The following is a 19,711-nucleotide window of genomic DNA, read 5'->3' on the forward strand; positions in this document are numbered from 1 at the left end:
AACAAGGGGACAACATTTGCTATCCTCCAGTCTTCCGGCACTATTCCTGTCGACAATGACGACATAAAGATCAAGGACAAAGGCTCTGCAATCTCCTCCCTAGCTTTCCAGAGAATCCTAGGATAAATCCCATCTGGCCCAGGGGACTTATCTATTTTCACACTTTCCAAAATTGATAACACCTCCTCCTTGTGAACCTCAATCCCATCTAGCCTAGTAGCCTGAATCTCAGTATTCTCCTCGACAACATTTTCTTTCTCTACTGTAAATACTGACGCAAAATATTCATTTAACACTTCCCCTATCTCCTCTGATTCCACACACAACTTCCCACTACTATCCTTGATTGGCCCTAATTTAACTCTAGTAATACTCTCCACTCTTCTCTGTCAAACCCTATCAAACCCTTTAATAGTTTTAAAGAACTCTATCAGGTCACCCCTCAGTCTTTTATCTTGAGAAATGAGCTCCAGCCTGTTGAATCTTTCCTGATCATTATAATCTCTCAGTTCTGACAGTATTCTCATCAATCTGTTTTACACCTTCTCCAAAGTCTCTCTATTCTTTTTATGATATGGAGACGTGCTCCAAGTGGCCTGCTATGATCTACAGCACAGACATCAGTCCAGGTTCACTATTATCATCATGTCTGTGGATAACAATGATGTTCCCTCCAAATATCGGGAGAAATAATATTTCTCTTGTGATTGCTTGTGGAAGTTGGTAACCCCCAGATGGGAGAAAACTACTCTGAGACTCACGGTAAGAAACGTGTATCAGCAGAGTTAGTAACGTGTCAGATATTTGTTATTTATTTTTCTAAGCAAAGATCATGAGTTAACATTGTGTAAAAATAGCTCTCAAGTTGATGTGCTGCCTCTTCCTGCTGCTAATCTTTGAACAAACTTATTTGGTAGTTTGTAACTTAAACGGACGTTTGATAGTGTGTTTATTGTTCCATTAGGAGATGGCGAGAGAGATTATATTTTATCCAGAGAGTTTGCTGCAGTCACAAGGGCTCCTGGTCGACTTCGGGTTACTGCTTTGGTCCAGGGGAGGCAGAGTCAATTCCAGAGATGACTTGGTCCCGGAGAAAGAAAGAAACATCTCGGGAAAGCCCATAAACTTTGCACTTAGTGCCAACCCAGTACTGCCTGCCTGTGAAGTTACACACAGTGACAGATCCTTATTATCACACAGCTTCTGAGTAGATTTCACCCGTCTGGAGACGACAAGCATCGAAGTATATTTCAGACACAGTTCCGATATTAGGAGGGAATGTGATTGCAAGCCAATGCCATGATGAATTTCAGATTGCAGACTTCTTGACACAAATTGCAAACTGCCAGGTTCTGCATCCCAGCTCCCTCTCATTAACCCCTCTGCACAACCGCCTGCTAGTTTGACATTATTCAGTAAGAACATGTTCATTTTTTCGTCCAGTCTCCAAAGCTTTGCACTTTTTTTGACCTCTGAGTCAGAAAGTCAAGGGTTCAAGTCACTCTCCAGAGACTTGCACACGAAATCCAGACCAACACGCCCAGTGCAGTACTGAGGGAGCGCCGCACTGTCGGAGGGTCAGTACTGAAGGAGTGCTGCACTGTCGGAGGGTCAGTACTGAGGCAGTGCTGCACTGTCGGAGGGTCAGTACTGAGGGAGCGCTGCACTGTCGGAGGGTCAGTACTGAAGGAGTGCTGCACTGTCGGAGGGTCAGTACTGAAGGAGTGCCGCACTGTCGCAGGGTCAGTACTGAGGGAGCGCCGCACTGTCGGAGGGTCAGTACTGAGGGATGCTGCACTGTCAGAGGGTCAGTACTGAGGGAGCGCCGCACTGTCGGAGGGTCAGTACTGAGGGAGTGCCGCACTGTCGGAGGGTCAGTACTGAGGGAGTGCCGCACTGTCAGAGGGTCAGTACTGAGGGAGTGCTGCACTGTCGGAGGGTCAGTACTGAGGGAGCGCTGCACTGTCGGAGGGTCAGTACTGAGGGAGTGCCGCACTGTCAGAGGGTCAGTACTGAGGGAGTGGTGCACTGTCGGAGGGTCAGTACTGAGGGAGCGCCGCACTGTCGGAGGGTCAGTACTGAGGGAGCGCCGCACTGTCGGAGGGTCAGTACTGAGGGAGTGCCGCACTGTCGGAGGGTCAGTACTGAGGGAGTGCCGCACTGTCGGAGGGTCAGTACTGAGGGAGTGCTGCACTGTCGGAGGGTCAGTACTGAGGCAGTGCTGCACTGTCGGAGGGTCAGTACTGAGGGAGCGCTGCACTGTCGGAGGGTCAGTACTGAGGGAGTGCTGCACTATCAGAGGGTCAGTACTGAGGCAGTGCTGCACTGTCGGATGGTCAATGCTGAGGGAGTGCTGCACTGTTGGAGGGTCAGTCCTGAGGGAGTGCTGCACTGTCGGAGGGTCAGTACTGGGAGTGCCGCACTGTCGGAGGGTCAGTACTGAGGGAGTGCTGCACTGTCGGAGGGTCAGTACTGAGGGAGCGCTGCACTGTCGGAGGGTCAGTACTGAGGGAGCGCTGCACTGTCGGAGGGTCAGTACTGAGGGAGTGCTGCACTATCAGAGGGTCAGTACTGAGGCAGTGCTGCACTGTCGGATGGTCAATGCTGAGGGAGTGCTGCACTGTCGGAGGGTCAGTACTGAGGGAGTGCTGCACTGTTGGAGGGTCAGTCCTGAGGGAGTGCTGCACTGTCGGAGGGTCAGTACTGGGAGTGCCGCACTGTCGGAGGGTCAGTACTGAGGGAGTGCTGCACTGTCGGAGGGTCAGTACTGGGAGTGCCACACTGTCGGAGGGTCAGTACTGAGGGAGTGCTGCACTGTCGGAGGGTCAGTACTGAGGGAGTGCTGCACTGTCGGAGCTGCTATCTTTCTGATGAGATATTATACTGAGGTCGTGTTTGCCATCTCGGGTGGACATAAACGATCCCACAGCTACTATTTTGAAGAGCAGGAAAGTTTTCCCCGGTGTCCTGGGACAATATTTATCCCTGAACCAACATTGCTAAAAAGCAGATCATCTGGTCGTTATCTTATTGCTGTTTGTGGGATCTTGCTGTGTGCAAATTCGCTGCCGTGTTCCTGCATCACAACAGTGACCAGACTTGAAAACTCTTCCATTTGCTGTAAAGTGCTTTGGGACATCTGAGGTTGTGAAAGGCGCGATAAAAATGCCTGATTTTCTTTCTCCTTTGATTGTTATCTGCTGTCGCTCTGGCATTTGTGAGATTATCTAGGATCTGCTGCAAGGCCACAGCTGTTTTATTACACTCGACAATGGATAGCAAGGAGTGTCTATCAAATACAGTCCTTTGGTCACTCATGGTATTGCATCATGATACAGTAATTGGATGGGTTTAACACTCACACCATTGATGGCCCAGCCTCATCCAATTATAAACTGGAGAACGAGAGCTCGTGAACGTTCTGCATTGCACAAAACTGGCAGGAATCGATTCAATGCTGCCTGCATTGCACAGAGAATTTGGTACAAGTGCTAAACATTCGTATGATAACATCGCGAACAAGATCTCCTGAACGGTGAGGTTATGAATTCAGTTACAATGAATGGTGACCACAAGGGGTCAGTGTTGAGGGCGAGGAGACCGATACCAAGGGGTCAGTGTTCAGGCCGAGGAGTCCAGTACCAGGGGTCAGTGTTCAGGCCGAGGAGTCCGATACCAAGGGGTCAGTGTTCAGGCCGAGGAGTCCAGTACCAGGGGTCAGTGTTCAGGCCGAGGAGTCCGATACCAAGGGGTCAGTGTTCAGGCCGAGGAGTCCAGTACCAGGGGTCAGTGTTCAGGCCGAGGAGTCCGATACCAAGGGGTCAGTGTTCAGGCCGAGGAGTCCAGTACCAGGGGTCAGTGTTCAGGCCGAGGAGTCCGATACCAAGGGGTCAGTGTTCAGGCCGAGGAGTCCAGTACCAGGGGTCAGTGTTCAGGCCGAGGAGTCCGATACCAAGGGGTCAGTGTTCAGGCCGAGGAGTCCAGTACCAGGGGTCAGTGTTGAGGCCGAGGAGTCCGATACCAAGGGGTCAGTGTTCAGGTCGAGGAGTCCAGTACCAGGGGTCAGTGTTCAGGTCGAGGAGTCCAGTACCAGGGGTCAGTGTTCAGGCCGAGGAGTCCAGTACCAGGGGTCAGTGTTCAGGCCGAGGAGTCCGATACCAAGGGGTCAGTGTTCAGGCCGAGGAGTCCGATACCAAGGGGTCAGTGTTCAGGCCGAGGAGTCCGATACCAAGGGGTCAGTGTTCAGGCCGAGGAGTCCAGTACCAGGGGTCAGTGTTCAGGCCGAGGAGTCCATTACCAAGGGGTCAGTGTTCAGGCCGAGGAGTCCGATACCAAGGGGTCAGTGTTCAGGCCGAGGAGTCCAGTACCAGGGGTCAGTGTTCAGGCCGAGGAGTCCGATACCAAGGGGTCAGTGTTCAGGCCGAGGAGTCCAGTACCAGGGGTCAGTGTTCAGGCCGAGGAGTCCGATACCAAGGGGTCAGTGTTCAGGCCGAGGAGTCCAGTACCAGGGGTCAGTGTTGAGGCCGAGGAGTCCGATACCAAGGGGTCAGTGTTCAGGTCGAGGAGTCCAGTACCAGGGGTCAGTGTTCAGGTCGAGGAGTCCAGTACCAGGGGTCAGTGTTCAGGCCGAGGAGTCCAGTACCAGGGGTCAGTGTTCAGGCCGAGGAGTCCGATACCAAGGGGTCAGTGTTCAGGCCGAGGAGTCCAGTACCAGGGGTCAGTGTTCAGGCCGAGGAGTCCGATACCAAGGGGTCAGTGTTCAGGCCGAGGAGTCCAGTACCAGGGGTCAGTGTTGAGGCCGAGGAGTCCGATACCAAGGGGTCAGTGTTCAGGCCGAGGAGTCCAGTACCAGGGGTCAGTGTTCAGGCCGAGGAGTCCAGTACCAGGGGTCAGTGTTCAGGCCGAGGAGTCCGATACCAAGGGGTCAGTGTTCAGGCCGAGGAGTCCGATACCAAGGGGTCAGTGTTCAGGCCGAGGAGTCCGATACCAAGGGGTCAGTGTTCAGGTCGAGGAGTCCAGTACCAGGGGTCAGTGTTCAGGTCGAGGAGTCCAGTACCAGGGGTCAGTGTTCAGGCCGAGGAGTCCAGTACCAGGGGTCAGTGTTCAGGCCGAGGAGTCCGATACCAAGGGGTCAGTGTTCAGGCCGAGGAGTCCGATACCAAGGGGTCAGTGTTCAGGCCGAGGAGTCCGATACCAAGGGGTCAGTGTTCAGGCCGAGGAGTCCAGTACCAGGGGTCAGTGTTCAGGCCGAGGAGTCCATTACCAAGGGGTCAGTGTTCAGGCCGAGGAGTCCGATACCAAGGGGTCAGTGTTCAGGCCGAGGAGTCCAGTACCAGGGGTCAGTGTTCAGGCCGAGGAGTCCGATACCAAGGGGTCAGTGTTCAGGCCGAGGAGTCCAGTACCAGGGGTCAGTGTTCAGGCCGAGGAGTCCGATACCAAGGGGTCAGTGTTCAGGCCGAGGAGTCCAGTACCAGGGGTCAGTGTTGAGGCCGAGGAGTCCGATACCAAGGGGTCAGTGTTCAGGTCGAGGAGTCCAGTACCAGGGGTCAGTGTTCAGGTCGAGGAGTCCAGTACCAGGGGTCAGTGTTCAGGCCGAGGAGTCCAGTACCAGGGGTCAGTGTTCAGGCCGAGGAGTCCGATACCAAGGGGTCAGTGTTCAGGCCGAGGAGTCCGATACCAAGGGGTCAGTGTTCAGGCCGAGGAGTCCGATACCAAGGGGTCAGTGTTCAGGCCGAGGAGTCCAGTACCAGGGGTCAGTGTTCAGGCCGAGGAGTCCAGTACCAGGGGTCAGTGTTCAGGCCGAGGAGTCCGATACCAAGGGGTCAGTGTTCAGGCCGAGGAGTCCGATACCAAGGGGTCAGTGTTCAGGCCGAGGAGTCCGATACCAAGGGGTCAGTGTTCAGGCCGAGGAGTCCAGTACCAGGGGTCAGTGTTCAGGCCGAGGAGTCCGATACCAAGGGGTCAGTGTTCAGGCCGAGGAGTCCAGTACCAGGGGTCAGTGTTCAGGCCGAGGAGTCCATTACCAAGGGGTCAGTGTTCAGGCCGAGGAGTCCGGTACCAGGGGTCAGTGTTCAGGCCGAGGAGTCCAGTACCAGGGGTCAGAGTTGAGGCCGAGGAGTCCGATACCAAGGGGTCAGTGTTGAGGCCGAGGAGTCCGATACCAAGGGGTCAGTGTTTAGGCCGAGGAGTCCAGTACCAGGGGTCAGTGTTCAGGCCGAGGAGTCCAGTACCAGGGGTCAGTGTTCAGGCCGAGGAGTCCAGTACCAGGGGTCAATGTTCAGGCCGAGGAGTCCAGTACCAAGGGGTCAGTGTTGAGGCCGAGGAGTCCGATACCAGGGGTCAGTGTTCAGGCTGAGGAGTCCGATACCAAGGGGTCAGTGTTGAGGCCGAGGAGTCCGATACCAAGGGGTCAGTGTTCAGGCCGAGGAGTCCGGTACCAGGGGTCAGTGTTCAGGCCGAGGAGTCCGGTACCAGGGGTCAGTGTTCAGGCTGAGGAGTCCGATACCAAGGGGTCAGTGTTGAGGCCGAGGAGTCCGGTACCAAGGGGCCAGTGTTCAGGCCGAGGAGTCCAGTACCAGGGGTCAGTGTTCAGGCCGAGGAGTCCAGTACCAGGGGTCAGAGTTCAGGCTGAGGAGTCCGATACCAAGGGGTCAGTGTTGAGGCCGAGGAGTCCGATACCAAGGGGTCAGTGTTCAGGCCGAGGAGTCCGGTACCAAGGGGTTAGTGTTGAGGCCGAGGAGTCCGATACCAAGGGGTCAGTGTTCAGGCCGAGGAGTCCCGTACCAAGGGGTCAGTGTTCAGGCCGAGGAGTCCAGTACCAAGGGGTCAGTGTTCAGGCCGAGGAGTCCCGTACCAAGGGGTCAGTGTTCAGGCCAAGGAGTCACGTACCAAGGGGTCAGTGTTCAGGCCGAGGAGTCCCGTACCAAGGGGTCAGTGTTCAGGCCGAGGAGTCCAGTACCAGGGGTCAGAGTTCAGGCCGAGGAGTCCGGTACCAGGGGTCAGTGTTCAGGCCGAGGAGTCCAGTACCAGGGGTCAGAGTTCAGGCCGAGGAGTCCAGTACCAGGGGTCAGAGTTCAGGCCGAGGAGTCCGATACCAAGGGGCCAGTGTTCAGGCCGTGGATTCCAATACCAAGGGGTCAGTGTTCAGGCCAAGGTGTTCAGTACCATGAATCGGACCACCCTTTCGATCATTTAATCATCGTCTGATCTGCAGCATATGTTGGATTTACAACTGAAGGCTGTTGGTTCGATTCATCTTCACATTCTCAATCATTCAATAGTGGATGGAATGCAAAGTGATCTTCACTGTTTCTCCAGCTGCTCCCGTCTCTGACACCACTATGAAACTCCACAGCTTAGTTTGAACTTTATGATTCTATCCCCTTGTTCTGTGCCCCTCGCCTCACCAGAGGAAATACTTTCTCTCTCTCGCCTCTCTCAAATCCTTTAATCATTTTAAACACCTCGATTAAATCCCCTAATTCTTATCTACTCAAGAGAATACAAACCTCGGCCCTACTTTTACCTTTTTTGATGGCTCCGTGTTCCGGAAGGATGAAGCTGCCTCTATCGAGCCCTAACGACCCAATTAGCGGCTCGGCGGCCTATTTATTCCCTGCAGCAAGGAGGATGTTTGGAAGAGCAGCAGATTGGAAAAAGGAATAGAACAGCCTGAGGGTGAAAGGAGTGCAGCAAGAATTAAAGGGCCTACCCGCTATTAATATACCCGAAACAGATCGGTAATGGCAGAGACATGCAGCAGCACGGCACCCAGGTTCTCTGCAGACTCCCTGCATGTCCTCCTCCAGGCAGCTGAGGCAGGGCGGGGGGCCGGGGGGTCCTCTTCCCAGCGGACGGAATGAGGAGGCCTCCCCAAGTCAGCAAGAAGGCGTGACTGGAGGTAGTGGAGGAGGTCAGCAGACGTGGGGTAGTGAGGAGGAAATGGCTCCAGTGCTGCAAGTAGGTCAATAACCTTCTGCGCTGTGCCAGGGTAAGGGGCATTCCGCAGTTATCGCAGCTTTGAACTGATACGGGAGGGTCAATGGGTGCTGATGCTGCAAAGTTGAACATAGGAACAGGAGTAGGCCATTCAGCCCATCGAGCCTGCCCCGACATTCAATACGATCATGGCTGATCATCCACTTCAACGCCTTTTTCCCACACTATCCTCATATCCCTTGATGTCATTGGTATTTAGAAATCTGTCAATCTCTGCTTTAAACATACTCAATGACTGAGCTTCCACAGCCTTCTGGGGTAGAGAATTCCAAAGATTCACAACCCTCTGAGTAAAGAAATTTCTCCTCATCTCTGTCCTAAGTGTCTTCCCCCTTTGAAATTGTGTCTCCTGGTTCTAGACTCCTCAACCAGAGGAAACATCTTAGCTGCATCTACCCTTTCTGTCCCTTTAAGTATATTGTAGATAAAGAAAAAATTTTTGAAGCCATCCATCTACAGTGATTGGCTGCAGCCTGCCTTGGGCTGTATACTGGGCACATCTGAGACACACAATGTTTCAGAGGTGTGCCATCCCCCCGCCCCCCCCCCCGTACACTTCAATGGTGCTGGCTCCCAATGCAGGATTCAGCACAAGGGGTGAGTGGGTGATCTTTCAAGTCAAGGGACTGAACGAATTGCCATGTGTCTCCACATGGCATGCCCAAAGCAGAGCCCAGACTGGTGGTGGAGTGACCAACCTCGCCTATCTCACCAGAGTCGAGGAGGAGGCATGGACACTTGCAGGGAAGGACAGAGAACACTCAGTAGCTGATGGTGAGGCCAGTGCACCTGGCCAGGAGGGTGAGTTCCCCAGAGTGTGGGCGAGGGGAAGGTGGGGGGCCGATTGGTTCAAGCAATGAAGGTTGCTCGCGTGTTCAAACTCACACGCACATGTGGCCACACTGCAGTCAGTCTGGAGTGTCACTCACACCTTATCATTCTGATTTTCCCTGCAGGTGAAACACAGCAGCAGCCAGGCAGCATTTCTGGGCACATCCGTCCACCTCTGAGGAGGAGGAAGGGACCTCAGAGGGTGCAGCGTCACATCCTCACCCTGCACCAAGCTTCAGCTCAGAGACAGTCACCTCGGTTGGGATGTTAGCCTTCACGGGTTCGTGGTCACAGCTTGGTGCCAGGACTGCACAAGTGCCGGACCAGCTGCCAGAGGCAGTATCGGCCACAGCCTCTGACACTGGGAGGACTGTGGGAGGCCAGGCCAGTGCTGAGCCCCATGCTGATGATGAGCCTCTGAGGGCATCCATTCAGCGGGAGATGCTGCAGGAGCAGCATGCAGTGCGTGGAGATCTGACGGAGTTATCAGAGACTTTGGGTGCTCTAGCTCGGACTTTGCAGATCTCCATCCAGACCATGGTAACGCACGGTCCCTGTCCTCTGTCCATTTGGCTTCCTCCACTAACAGATTGGTGTCTGCTGTGGAGAGCACTATCCTGGAGGCCTTGCAGAACCTCCCAGAGAGAGTGAGTTCCATGGGTCAGAGCCTCAGCGAGCTGTCAATGAGGCTCCTGCGACAACTGGAAGCTGTTCATCCCTCTGAGGTCAGCAGAGAGGCCCAATTGAGCCTCGAGAGGGCACAGGAGCAGCAGCAGAATTCATCGGGGGGGCTCCTCTCAGGGCGCTCCTGATGCATCCCGCAGCTCCTTGACCCCTCTGCCAGTGACATCAGCATCGCATAATCCCAGGGTGTCAGAGGTGGTCCTGAGACTGATCAGGGTCACCTCATCATGCCGGGGCCCTCCCGATCTTGGGCAGGCAGAGGACACCCACCGAGGTCTTCCCAAGCCACGGAGAAGCCTGAACAGCCACCTTCCTCTGCCGTGGCTGGCGGCGAGCGATCGTCCACTCGTGTGAACACTCGCAAACGTTTCAAACAATCACGATAACTGCACTACAGGTCACTAGTGCAATTTGTAAATATTTATTTGCTGTTAAAGCTCACTAAAAATTATTACATTTTTCACTTGACATTTTAGGTGATCTGGTTGTTCTGCGTAATTATGAGACTTGGGGAGGTGACACATTCGGGCCTTGTGGTGTTTGAGGAAAAGGTGGGCAGTAGCAGCTGAGATTTCCAACTGAAGGTGAGTGTTTCTGTGCTTCCAGCTGATGTGACATGTCAGTCACTGGGTTATGAGCCTCCGTTCAGGAGAAACGCCCGAGTATTAGAGCCTCCTGGGCCTCCCTTGCACTCAACTCCCGCAAACCAGCTCCCACCCCCGCCGTTGAGGTGGCTGTGTCCCCTATTCCTCAGCTTCAGCCATTTCACTGTCCTTGTTTGAGGATGCCTCGCACTGAATAATGTCCTCATCCTCCAGGGCCTCCCCCCCCCATCCATCCAGGTTATTTGAGACACAGCAGACGATAACAATATTAGATACCCTTGCTGGCGAGTACTGAAGGGCACCATCTGGGGGACCGAGACACCTAAATCTCATTTTTAGCAGACCTATGGTCTGCTCTGTGCTAACTCTGGTGGTCACATGGCTCTCATTGTAACGTTCCTCTGTCTCATTCCTTGGGTTCCTCACTGGTGTCATCAGCCATGTCTTCAGCTGATAACCCCTGTCACCAAGTATCCACCCTTGCAGGCACTCGGGCGGGGGAGGGGTGCTGAATAGTGCTGGCACCTGGGAGTTCTGGAGAATGACTACGTCGTGACTGTTTCCTGGATAACGAGCACACACCTGCAATGTACTGTTGTGGTGGTCACAGACAAGTTGCACATTCATTGAGTGAAACCTCTTTCAATTAATGAAGGCCCCTGACAGACCTGTAGGTGCTCTAATGGCCACATGTGTGCAGTCAATCACTCCTTGGACCATGGGGAACCCAGCAATGACGGCGAATCCTCTGGCTCTCTCGGCCTGACTGGCGGCCTCCATCTGGAACTTGATGAACTGGTTGGCACGACTGAATATGGCATCAGTCACCACCTTAATGCAGTGATGCACTGATGACTGCGAGACTCTGCACATGTCTCCTGATGAAGCCTGGAAGGAGCCTAATGCGTAGAAGTTTCGAGCGACTGTTAGCTTCAGTGCAACTGGCATTGGATGGTCATCCACGCAGTTGGAAGCGACCTCCGCTGCCAGAATCTCACACAGAGATGTGGCAGTCTCCTGTGACAGGTGCTGTCTTCTTCAGCACTGGTGCTATGTCATTTGCAGGAAGCTCAAACGCGGGCAGTAGACCCTGCCTACTGGGTAGGCTCGTCTCCTGACAGGTGGTTGCTCCTGGTGCACTCTGTGACCTTCTTCCCTCCCTCATTACCAGGCTGTGCTGGGTCAGCAGGTTGCTGATTTCCCTGGACACTTGTCCTCCTGTCCCTCCTTGTGGCGTTCTCTTCCTCAGTAGATGAGTCACCTCCAGAGTGAACAATTCCCATGGCTGCAGTGTCCCAGAGTTATGAGGACAGGTATTTGCAGCTTTCTGAAAGGACAGGCACTCACAACCCCCCTCCCCTACACAGAATAAATCAGTGATGCTGCGGCCCGACCAGGAGTAACTAACACTCAGGTGAACCCTGGTGAACCAGCAAAAACAACCCCAACCTTCCAAACAGCGCACAAATCTATCAGAGAGTAATGAAAACTCCTGTACCTCCAACTCCTTCACAGATACACTGCTTGCCGCTCTTTGAAAGCTGCCGGGTTCCGGATTCCCCCTTCAACTCATTTGCCAGACGCAAAATGTGACAGCCAGCGTAGAATGGCTGTCAATTGGGTCGTAGACAACCTCAATTGGCCCTTAATTGCTGCAAAGCGGACGGTGAATGGCGCCTCTGTCTCACCCACCGTCCGACCTGCGTAAAATGGGGATTGGGTGTCATGACGTTGAGGACCCGGCCCGACGTCATCTCCCGCCATTTTTCACCTCAGTCGCCTCGGAGGCGACGTCGCAGGTAAAATTTTGGCCCTCATTTCTGCAACACATCCTCATAATTTAACCACACACACTGATTTAGGTAAGATTTGGAATTTGATGTGTCAACAAACACATGCACACATTGTCACCCCCGTGAAATTTCAACATGTTTCTCCACAGTCCCGCTCCCAAACTTTCCTTCAAATCTATAACATCAGCACATTCCAGCTTGGGTCCAATACACTACCTCCCCCCTACTGGGAAGTTCCTTGAGATAATTAAACGTGTTTCAGGCCCTATGTCTCTGTTATTGTTGACAATGGATTTGCTGTAAGATTCTCAGTTACCCTATGGTCCACCTTCAGTAACACGTCCGCTTTGACAGACTGCAGTTTCTATATAGATTGCACAATCCCTAATATTCACATCCAAAAGCACGTGGACGATACAAACAGGGACTCAGAGTGTAAGGACGGAAAACAATTTTGGGCATTTCAGCTGTTTAACACTTCATGAGAACTCGAGGTTGGAAGATGAGCAGTTGGGAAAATGGATAGAAAGCTGGAAGAGATCCACCAATCACGGAGAGGGAGAGCACAGATGGTGCACCAATCACAGAAAGGGAGAGCACAGACAGATGCACCAATCGCAGAGAGGGAGAGCACAGACGGATGCACCAATCGCAGAGAGGGAGAGCACCAACAGATGCACCAATCGCAGAGAGGGAGAGCACAGAGAGATGCACCAATTGCAGGTTAAATCTCCTGGATCACCAGCAAAGTTGATGGAAGGCAATGGGATGAGTTTCTCACAGGCTTATCCCTGGGGTTTTTCTCTCGCTGGTACCTGGACATCACTGGCTTCGCAGTGGGTCTGTCATGTGAAGAGCCCCAATTTTTCTCTGCTGTTGACTCCTGGGTGACTTGTGAGTCTGTTAAAACAGGCAGATAATGACAGCAATGAGAGTACAGAGAATAACAAATCACTGACTCCCCAACATTCGAGAAAATGCTGGGAATATCCATTGAAAGTCACTCAGTGAGTTGAATTTAACAAACTATTTGCTGCCTGCAGCTCACTGTCTCTGCTGTATCTCACTAATCAACCATTGTTCAGACAGTGAGTGTTGGCAGACCCTTCAACCCCAGGGAGGTTCAAAGCCCTGACTGATCCACATTTAATACACGGACGCTTGCTTAGCGACCAGGAATGGGAATCCTCCCTGTTTTTTCTTTTTGGATTTGGAACACTAAGGTGCCCGTCACCAATGAGACTGTGATTAGCAATGAGCAGCAGTCAAACCGGTCAAACCAGTCAAACAGGCGGATATGCTCGAACAGGTTGAGGTTAAGAGGGAGGATGTGCTGGAAATTTTGAATGATATGAGGACAGATAAGTCCCCGGGGCCAGACGGGATATACCCAAGGATATTACGGGAAGCGAGGGAAGAGATTGCTGCACCTTTGGCGATGATCTTTGCGTCTTCACTGTCCACTGGAGTAGTACCGGATGATTGGAGGATGTTGTTGTTCCCTTGTTCAAGAAAGGGAATAGGGCTAACCCTGGGAATTATAGACCAGTCAGTCTTACGTCGGTAGTGGGCAAATTATTGGAGAGGATTCTGAGAGACAGGATTTATGATTATTTGGAAAAGCATAGTTTGATTAGAGACAGTCAGCATGGCTTTGTGAGGGGCAGGTCATGCCTCACAAGCCTTATTGAATTCTTTGAAGATGTGACAAAACACATTGATGAAGGAAGAGCAGTGGATGTGGTGCATATGGATTTTAGCAAGGAGTTTAGTTTAGTTTAGAGATACAGCACTGAAACAGGCCCTTCGGCCCACTGAGTCTGTGCCGACCATCAACCACCCATTTATACTAATCCTACACTAATCCCATATCCCTACCACATCCCCAACTGTCCCTATATTTCCCTACCACCTACCTATACTAGGGGCAATTTATAATGGCCAATTTACCTATCAACCTGCAAGTCTTTTGGCATGTGGGAGGAAACCGGAGCACCCGGAGGAAACCCACGCAGACACAGGGAGAACTTGCAAACTCCACATAGGCAGTACCCAGAATTGAACCCGGGTCGCTGGAGCTGTGAGGCTGCGGTGCTAACCACTGCACCACTGTGCCGCCCATGATGGTCATGTTTTATTTATTCTTTCATGATAAGGTTCCCCATGGTAGGCTCATTCAGAAAGTAAGGAGGCATGGGATTCAGGGAAAGTTGGCTGTCTGGATACAGAATTGGCTGGCCCATAGAAGACAGAGGGTGGTAGTAGATGGAAAGTATTCAGCCTGGAGCTCGGTGACCAGTGGTGTTCCGCAGGGATCTGTTCTGGGACCTCTGCTCTTTGTGATTTTTATAAATGACTTGGATGAGGATGTGGAAGGCTGGGTTAGCAGGTTTGCCGATGACACGAAGGTTGCTGGAGTTGTGGATAGTGTGGAAGGCTGTTGTAGGTTGCAACGGGACATTGACAGGATGCAGAGCTGGACTGAGAAGTGGCAGATGGAGTTCAACTTGGAATAGTGTGAAGTGATTCATTTTGGAAGGTCGAATTTGACTGCAGAATACAGGCTTAAAGATAGGATTCTTGGTAGTGTGGAGGAACAGAGGGATCTTGGGGTCCATGTCCATAGATCGCTCAAAGTTGCCACCCAAGTTGATAGGGTTGTTAAGAAGGCGTATGGTGTGTTGGCTTTCATTAACAGGGGGGTTGAGTTTAAGAGCCGCGAGGTTATGCTGCAGCTCTATAAAGCCCTGGTTAGACCACACTTGGAATATTGTGTTCAGTTCTGGTCGCCTCATTATAGGAAGGATGTGGAAGCTTTAGAGAGGGTGCAGAGGAGATTTACCAGGATGCTGCCTGGACTGGAGGGCATGTCTTATGAAGAAAGGTTGAGGGAGCTAGGGCTTTTCTCATTGGAGTGAAGAAGGATGAGAGGTGACTTGATAGAGGGGTACAAGATGATGAGAGGCATAGATAGGGTGGATAGTCAGAGACTTTTTCCCAGGGTGGAAAGAGCTGTCACCAGGGGGCATAATGTTAAGGTGATTGGAGGAAGGTTTCGGGGAGATGTCAGAGGTAGGTTCTTTACACAGAGAGTGGTGGGTGCGTGGAATGCACTGCCAGCGGTGGTAGTAGAAGCAGATACATTAGGGACATTTAATCGACTCTTGGATAGGTACATGGATGATAGTAGAATGAAGGGTAGGTAGTTAGTTTGATCTTAGAGTAGATTAAAGGTTCGGCACAACATCGTGGGCCGAAGGGCCTGTACTGTGCTGTACTGTTCTATGTTCTAAACCACGGGGTCCCCTGGAGCGTTCGGTCGCACACTGAGCTCTGTAATCATTGTCACTACAGAACAATATTAGACAGGCAAACAAGGCTGTGATGATAAGTCAGTCACAAATAAATTCAATGGGGAAGTCAGGAGAAACTTATTTACTCAGGGAATATTCTAGAATGTAGAACTCGCTGCCACAAGGAATAGCTGGGGTCAATAGCAGAGTTGTATTTAAGGGGAAGCTGGATGAACACATGAGGGAGAAAGGAACGGAAGGATATGCTGATAGGGTGAGAGGAAGAGGAGTGGGACGAGGCTCGTGTGGAGCAGAAACACCAGCACAGAGCAGATGGGCCGAATGGCCTGTTTCTGTGCTGTAAATAGTGTGTAATTCTACGTAAAATGAGGGTAGAATTATGTATCCACACCATTCAAAGTGAAATCGGAGACTGAGTGGATATTTTATTGGTACCTTGCAGCTTTTCACCCTGGGCTGGTACAGAGGCTGATGGGGAGAGAGCAGGTTCAAACATTTCGATCTCAGTGTCCGGGGCAGCTCCTGTCACCTTCCCTTCACTCTCGTCCTTCTCTGGAAGGTGCAGCCTTCTTGCCACAAATTCTGTTTGACACCCAGTTTCAGAGCAATCGTCTCCCAAGCTTTTGCAGGACCAATTGGCCAAGTCTTCATGTAGCCTTGAGTCATTGAAAGGAGAAAGTGTTAGTTCCAGCAGCTTCCCTAGAGAACACCTGACAGAATATTAAAACTCACTAATTGTATAACACACTTTGTTCATTAATTCATCTTTCTTTAATTGCCAACTGCACCTTGTTGTCAGCAAAGCTCAGTGGGTCTCTCGTCCCGGAATCGTAAGGGCATGGGTTCAAGTCCCAATCCAGAGAGCTGAGCAAGTAAATCAGCCTGACACTCCCACTGCAGTAGTGAGGGAGTGCTGCACTGCCAGAGGGTCAGTACTGAGGGAGTGCTGCACTGTCGGAGGGTCAGTACTGAGGGAGTGCTGCACTGTCAGAGGGTCAGTACTGAGGGAGTGCTGCACTGTCGGAGGGTCAGTACTGAGAGAGTGCTGCACTGTCGGAGGGTCAGTACTGAGGGAGTGCTGCACTGTCGGAGGGTCAGTACTGACGGAGTGCTGCACTGTCGGAGGGTCAGTACTGAGGGAGTGCTGCACTGTCTAAGGGCCAGTACGGAGGGAGTGCTGCACTGTCGGAGGGCCAGTACTGAGGGAGTGCTGAACTATCAGAGGGTCAGTACTGAGGGAGTGCTGCATTGTCAGAGGGTCAGTACTGAGGGAGTGCTGCACTGTCAGATGGTCAGTACTGAGGGAGTGCTACAGTGCCGGAGGGTCAGTACTGAGGGAGTCTTGCACTGTCAGAGGGTCAGCACTGAGGGAGCGCTGCAGTGCCGGAGGGTCAGTACTGAGGGAGTGCTGCACTGTCAGAGGGTCAGTACTGAGGGAGTGCTGCACTGTCAGAGGGTCAGTACTGAGGGAGTGCTGCACTGTCAGAGGATCAGTACTGAGGGTGTGCTGCACTGTCAGAGGGTCAGTACTGAGGGTGTGCTGCACTGCCAGAGGGTCAGTACTGAGGGAGTGCTGCACTGTCAGAGGGTCAGTACTGAGGGAGCGCTGCACTGTCGGAGGGTCAGTACTGACGGAGTGCTGCACTGTCGGAGGGTCAGTACTGAGGGAGTGCTGCACTGTCTAAGGGCCAGTACGGAGGGAGTGCTGCACTGTCGGAGGGCCAGTACTGAGGGAGTGCTGAACTATCAGAGGGTCAGTACTGAGGGAGTGCTGCATTGTCAGAGGGTCAGTACTGAGGGAGTGCTGCACTGTCAGATGGTCAGTACTGAGGGAGTGCTACAGTGCCGGAGGGTCAGTACTGAGGGAGTCTTGCACTGTCAGAGGGTCAGCACTGAGGGAGCGCTGCAGTGCCGGAGGGTCAGTACTGAGGGAGTGCTGCACTGTCAGAGGGTCAGTACTGAGGGAGTGCTGCACTGTCAGAGGGTCAGTACTGAGGGAGTGCTGCACTGTCAGAGGATCAGTACTGAGGGTGTGCTGCACTGTCAGAGGGTCAGTACTGAGGGTGTGCTGCACTGCCAGAGGGTCAGTACTGAGGGAGTGCTGCACTGTCAGAGGGTCAGTACTGAGGGAGTGTTACACTGTCAGAGGGTCAGCACTGAGGGAGTGCTGCACTGTCAGAGGGTCAGTACTGAGGGAGTGCTGCACCGTCAGAGGGTCAGTACTGAGGCTGCACTGCCGGAGGGACAGTACTGAGGGAGTGCTGGATTGTCGGAGGTTCAGCAATGAGGGAGTGCTGAACTGTGAGAGGGGCAGTACTGAGGGAGCGCTGCACTGTCAGAGGGTCAGTACTGAGGGAGTGCTGCACTGCCTGAGGGTCAGTACTGAGGGAGTGCTGCACTGTCAGAGGGTCAGCACTGAGGGAGTGCTGCACTGCCTGAGGGTCAGTACTGAGGGAGTGCTGCACTGTCAGAGGGTCAGTACTGAGGGAGTGCTGCACTGTCAGAGGGTCAGTACTGAGGGAGTGCTGCACCGTCAGAGGGTCATTACTGAGGGAGGTGCTGTCTTTCACGTGTCAGTGAACAAATGTCCTATTGTCTCTCTCAGGTGGATGTTAAAGATTCTGTGACACTTTTTACAAAGGGCGAGGAAGTTCTCCACGTGTCTTGACTAATATTTGTCCCTAAAATTAACATGACTGCAGAACAGATGATCTGGTTATTTCAATATTTCTGTTTCTGGGATCTTGCTGTGTGGTGATTGGCTGCCGCATTTCCTCCGGTTCAACAGTGACTACACATGAGAAAGTATTTCATTGACTGTAAAGCACTTTCAGAAATCCTGAGGTTGTGAAAGGCACTATATAAATGCAAGTCTTTTTCTCTGAATGATGTACAGTCTATTGGAACGTACATTAAGTGATCAGTGGTGTCACTGTGTGGAACAAGCTGCCTGTTGGGAGAAATGCTTCCAGTATTCTGGCAGTAAAAGTAAGGGCCCACCCTCACAGAATCACAGAATAATACAGTGCAGAAGAGGGCCTTCGGTCAATCGAGTCTGCACCGATGTATTAAAGACACCTGACCTGTCTACCTAATCCCATTTGCCAGCACTTGGCCCATAGTCTTGAATGTTATGATGTACCAAGTGCTCATCCAGGTACTTTTTAAAGGATGTGAAGCAACCCGCCTCTACCACCCTCCCAGGCAGGGCATTCCAGACCGTCACCACCCTCTGGGTAAAAAAGTTCTTCCTCAAATCCCCCTTAAACCTCCCGCCCCTCACCTTAAACTTGTGACCCCTCGTAACTGTCCCTTCAACTAAGGGGAACAGCTGCTCCCTATCCACTCTGTCCATGCCCCTCATAATCTTGTACACCTCGATCAGGTCACCCCTCAGTCTTCTCTGCTCCAGCGAAAACAACCCAAGCCTATCCAACCTCTCTTCATAGCTTAAATGTTCCATCCCAGGCACCATCCTGGTGAATCGCCTCTGCACCCCCTCCAATGCAATCACATCCTTCCTATAATGTGGCGACCAGAATTGCACACAGTACTCCAGCTGTGGCCTTACCAAAGTTCTGTACAACTCCAACATGACCTCCCTGCTTTTGTAATCTATGCTTCGATTGATAAAGGCAAGTGTCCCATATGCCTTTTTCACCACCCTATTAACCTGCCCTTCTGCCTTCAGAGATCTATGGACAAACACGCCAAGGTCTCTTTGTTCCTCGGAACTTCCCAGTGTCAGGCCATTCATTGAATACTTCCATGTCACATTACTCCTTTCTAAGTGTATCACCTCACACTTTTCAGTGTTAAATTCCATCTTCCACTTTTCTGCCCATTTGACCATCCCGTCTATATCTTCCTGTAACCTAAGACACTCCACCTCACTGTTAACCACTCGGCCAATCTTTGTGTCATCTGCGAACTTACTGATCCTACCCCCCACATAGTCATCTCTGTCGTTTATATAAATGACAAACAATAGGGGACCCAACACAGATCCCTGTGGTACGCCACTGGACACTGGCTTCCAGTCACTAAAACGGCCGTCTGTCATCACTCTCTGTCTCCTACAGCTAAGCCAATTTTGAATCTACCTTATCAAGTTACCCTGTATCCCATGTGCATTTGTTTTCTTGATAAGTCTCCCATGTGGGACCTTGTCAAAGGCTTTGCTGAAATCCATGTAAACTACATCAACTGCACTACCCTCATCTACACACCTGGTCACATGCTCAAAAAATGCAATCAAATTTGTTAGGCATGACCTCCCTCTGACAAAGCCATGCTGACTATTCCTAATCAAATTTTGCCTCTCCAAGTGGAGATAGATTCTCTCCTTCAGAATTTTCTCCAATAGTTTCCCTCCCACTGACGTGAGACTCACTGGTCTGTAGTTCCCTGGCTTATCTCTACAACCTTTCTTAAATAGTGGGACCACATTAGCTGTTCTCCAGTCCTCTGGCCCCTCCCCCGTGGC

General features: G+C 52.1%; 1 protein-coding gene across 3 annotated transcripts in view; it reads right to left on the bottom strand.

The window, feature by feature from the left end:
- The window catches only part of LOC137377359 (lamin-B1.S-like), a 158,809-nt gene that overhangs the window by 60,542 nt on the left and 78,556 nt on the right, over positions 1 to 19,711 (bottom strand). For 2 of the 3 annotated variants that reach the window (XM_068046958.1, XM_068046957.1), the window contains exons 9-10: positions 15,661 to 15,881; positions 12,727 to 12,811 (exon numbers count right to left, since the gene is read on the bottom strand). The exons of the other annotated variant lie outside the window; for it this stretch is intronic. In XM_068046958.1, the coding sequence (XP_067903059.1) occupies positions 12,727 to 12,811; positions 15,661 to 15,881 (306 nt within the window). The remainder of the gene's footprint in view (positions 1 to 12,726; positions 12,812 to 15,660; positions 15,882 to 19,711) is intronic. 3 annotated transcript variants of the gene reach the window in all.

Source organism: Heterodontus francisci, chromosome 14, assembly GCF_036365525.1.
Source record: "Heterodontus francisci isolate sHetFra1 chromosome 14, sHetFra1.hap1, whole genome shotgun sequence".
In the NCBI taxonomy this organism is placed as follows: Eukaryota; Metazoa; Chordata; class Chondrichthyes; order Heterodontiformes; family Heterodontidae; genus Heterodontus; species Heterodontus francisci.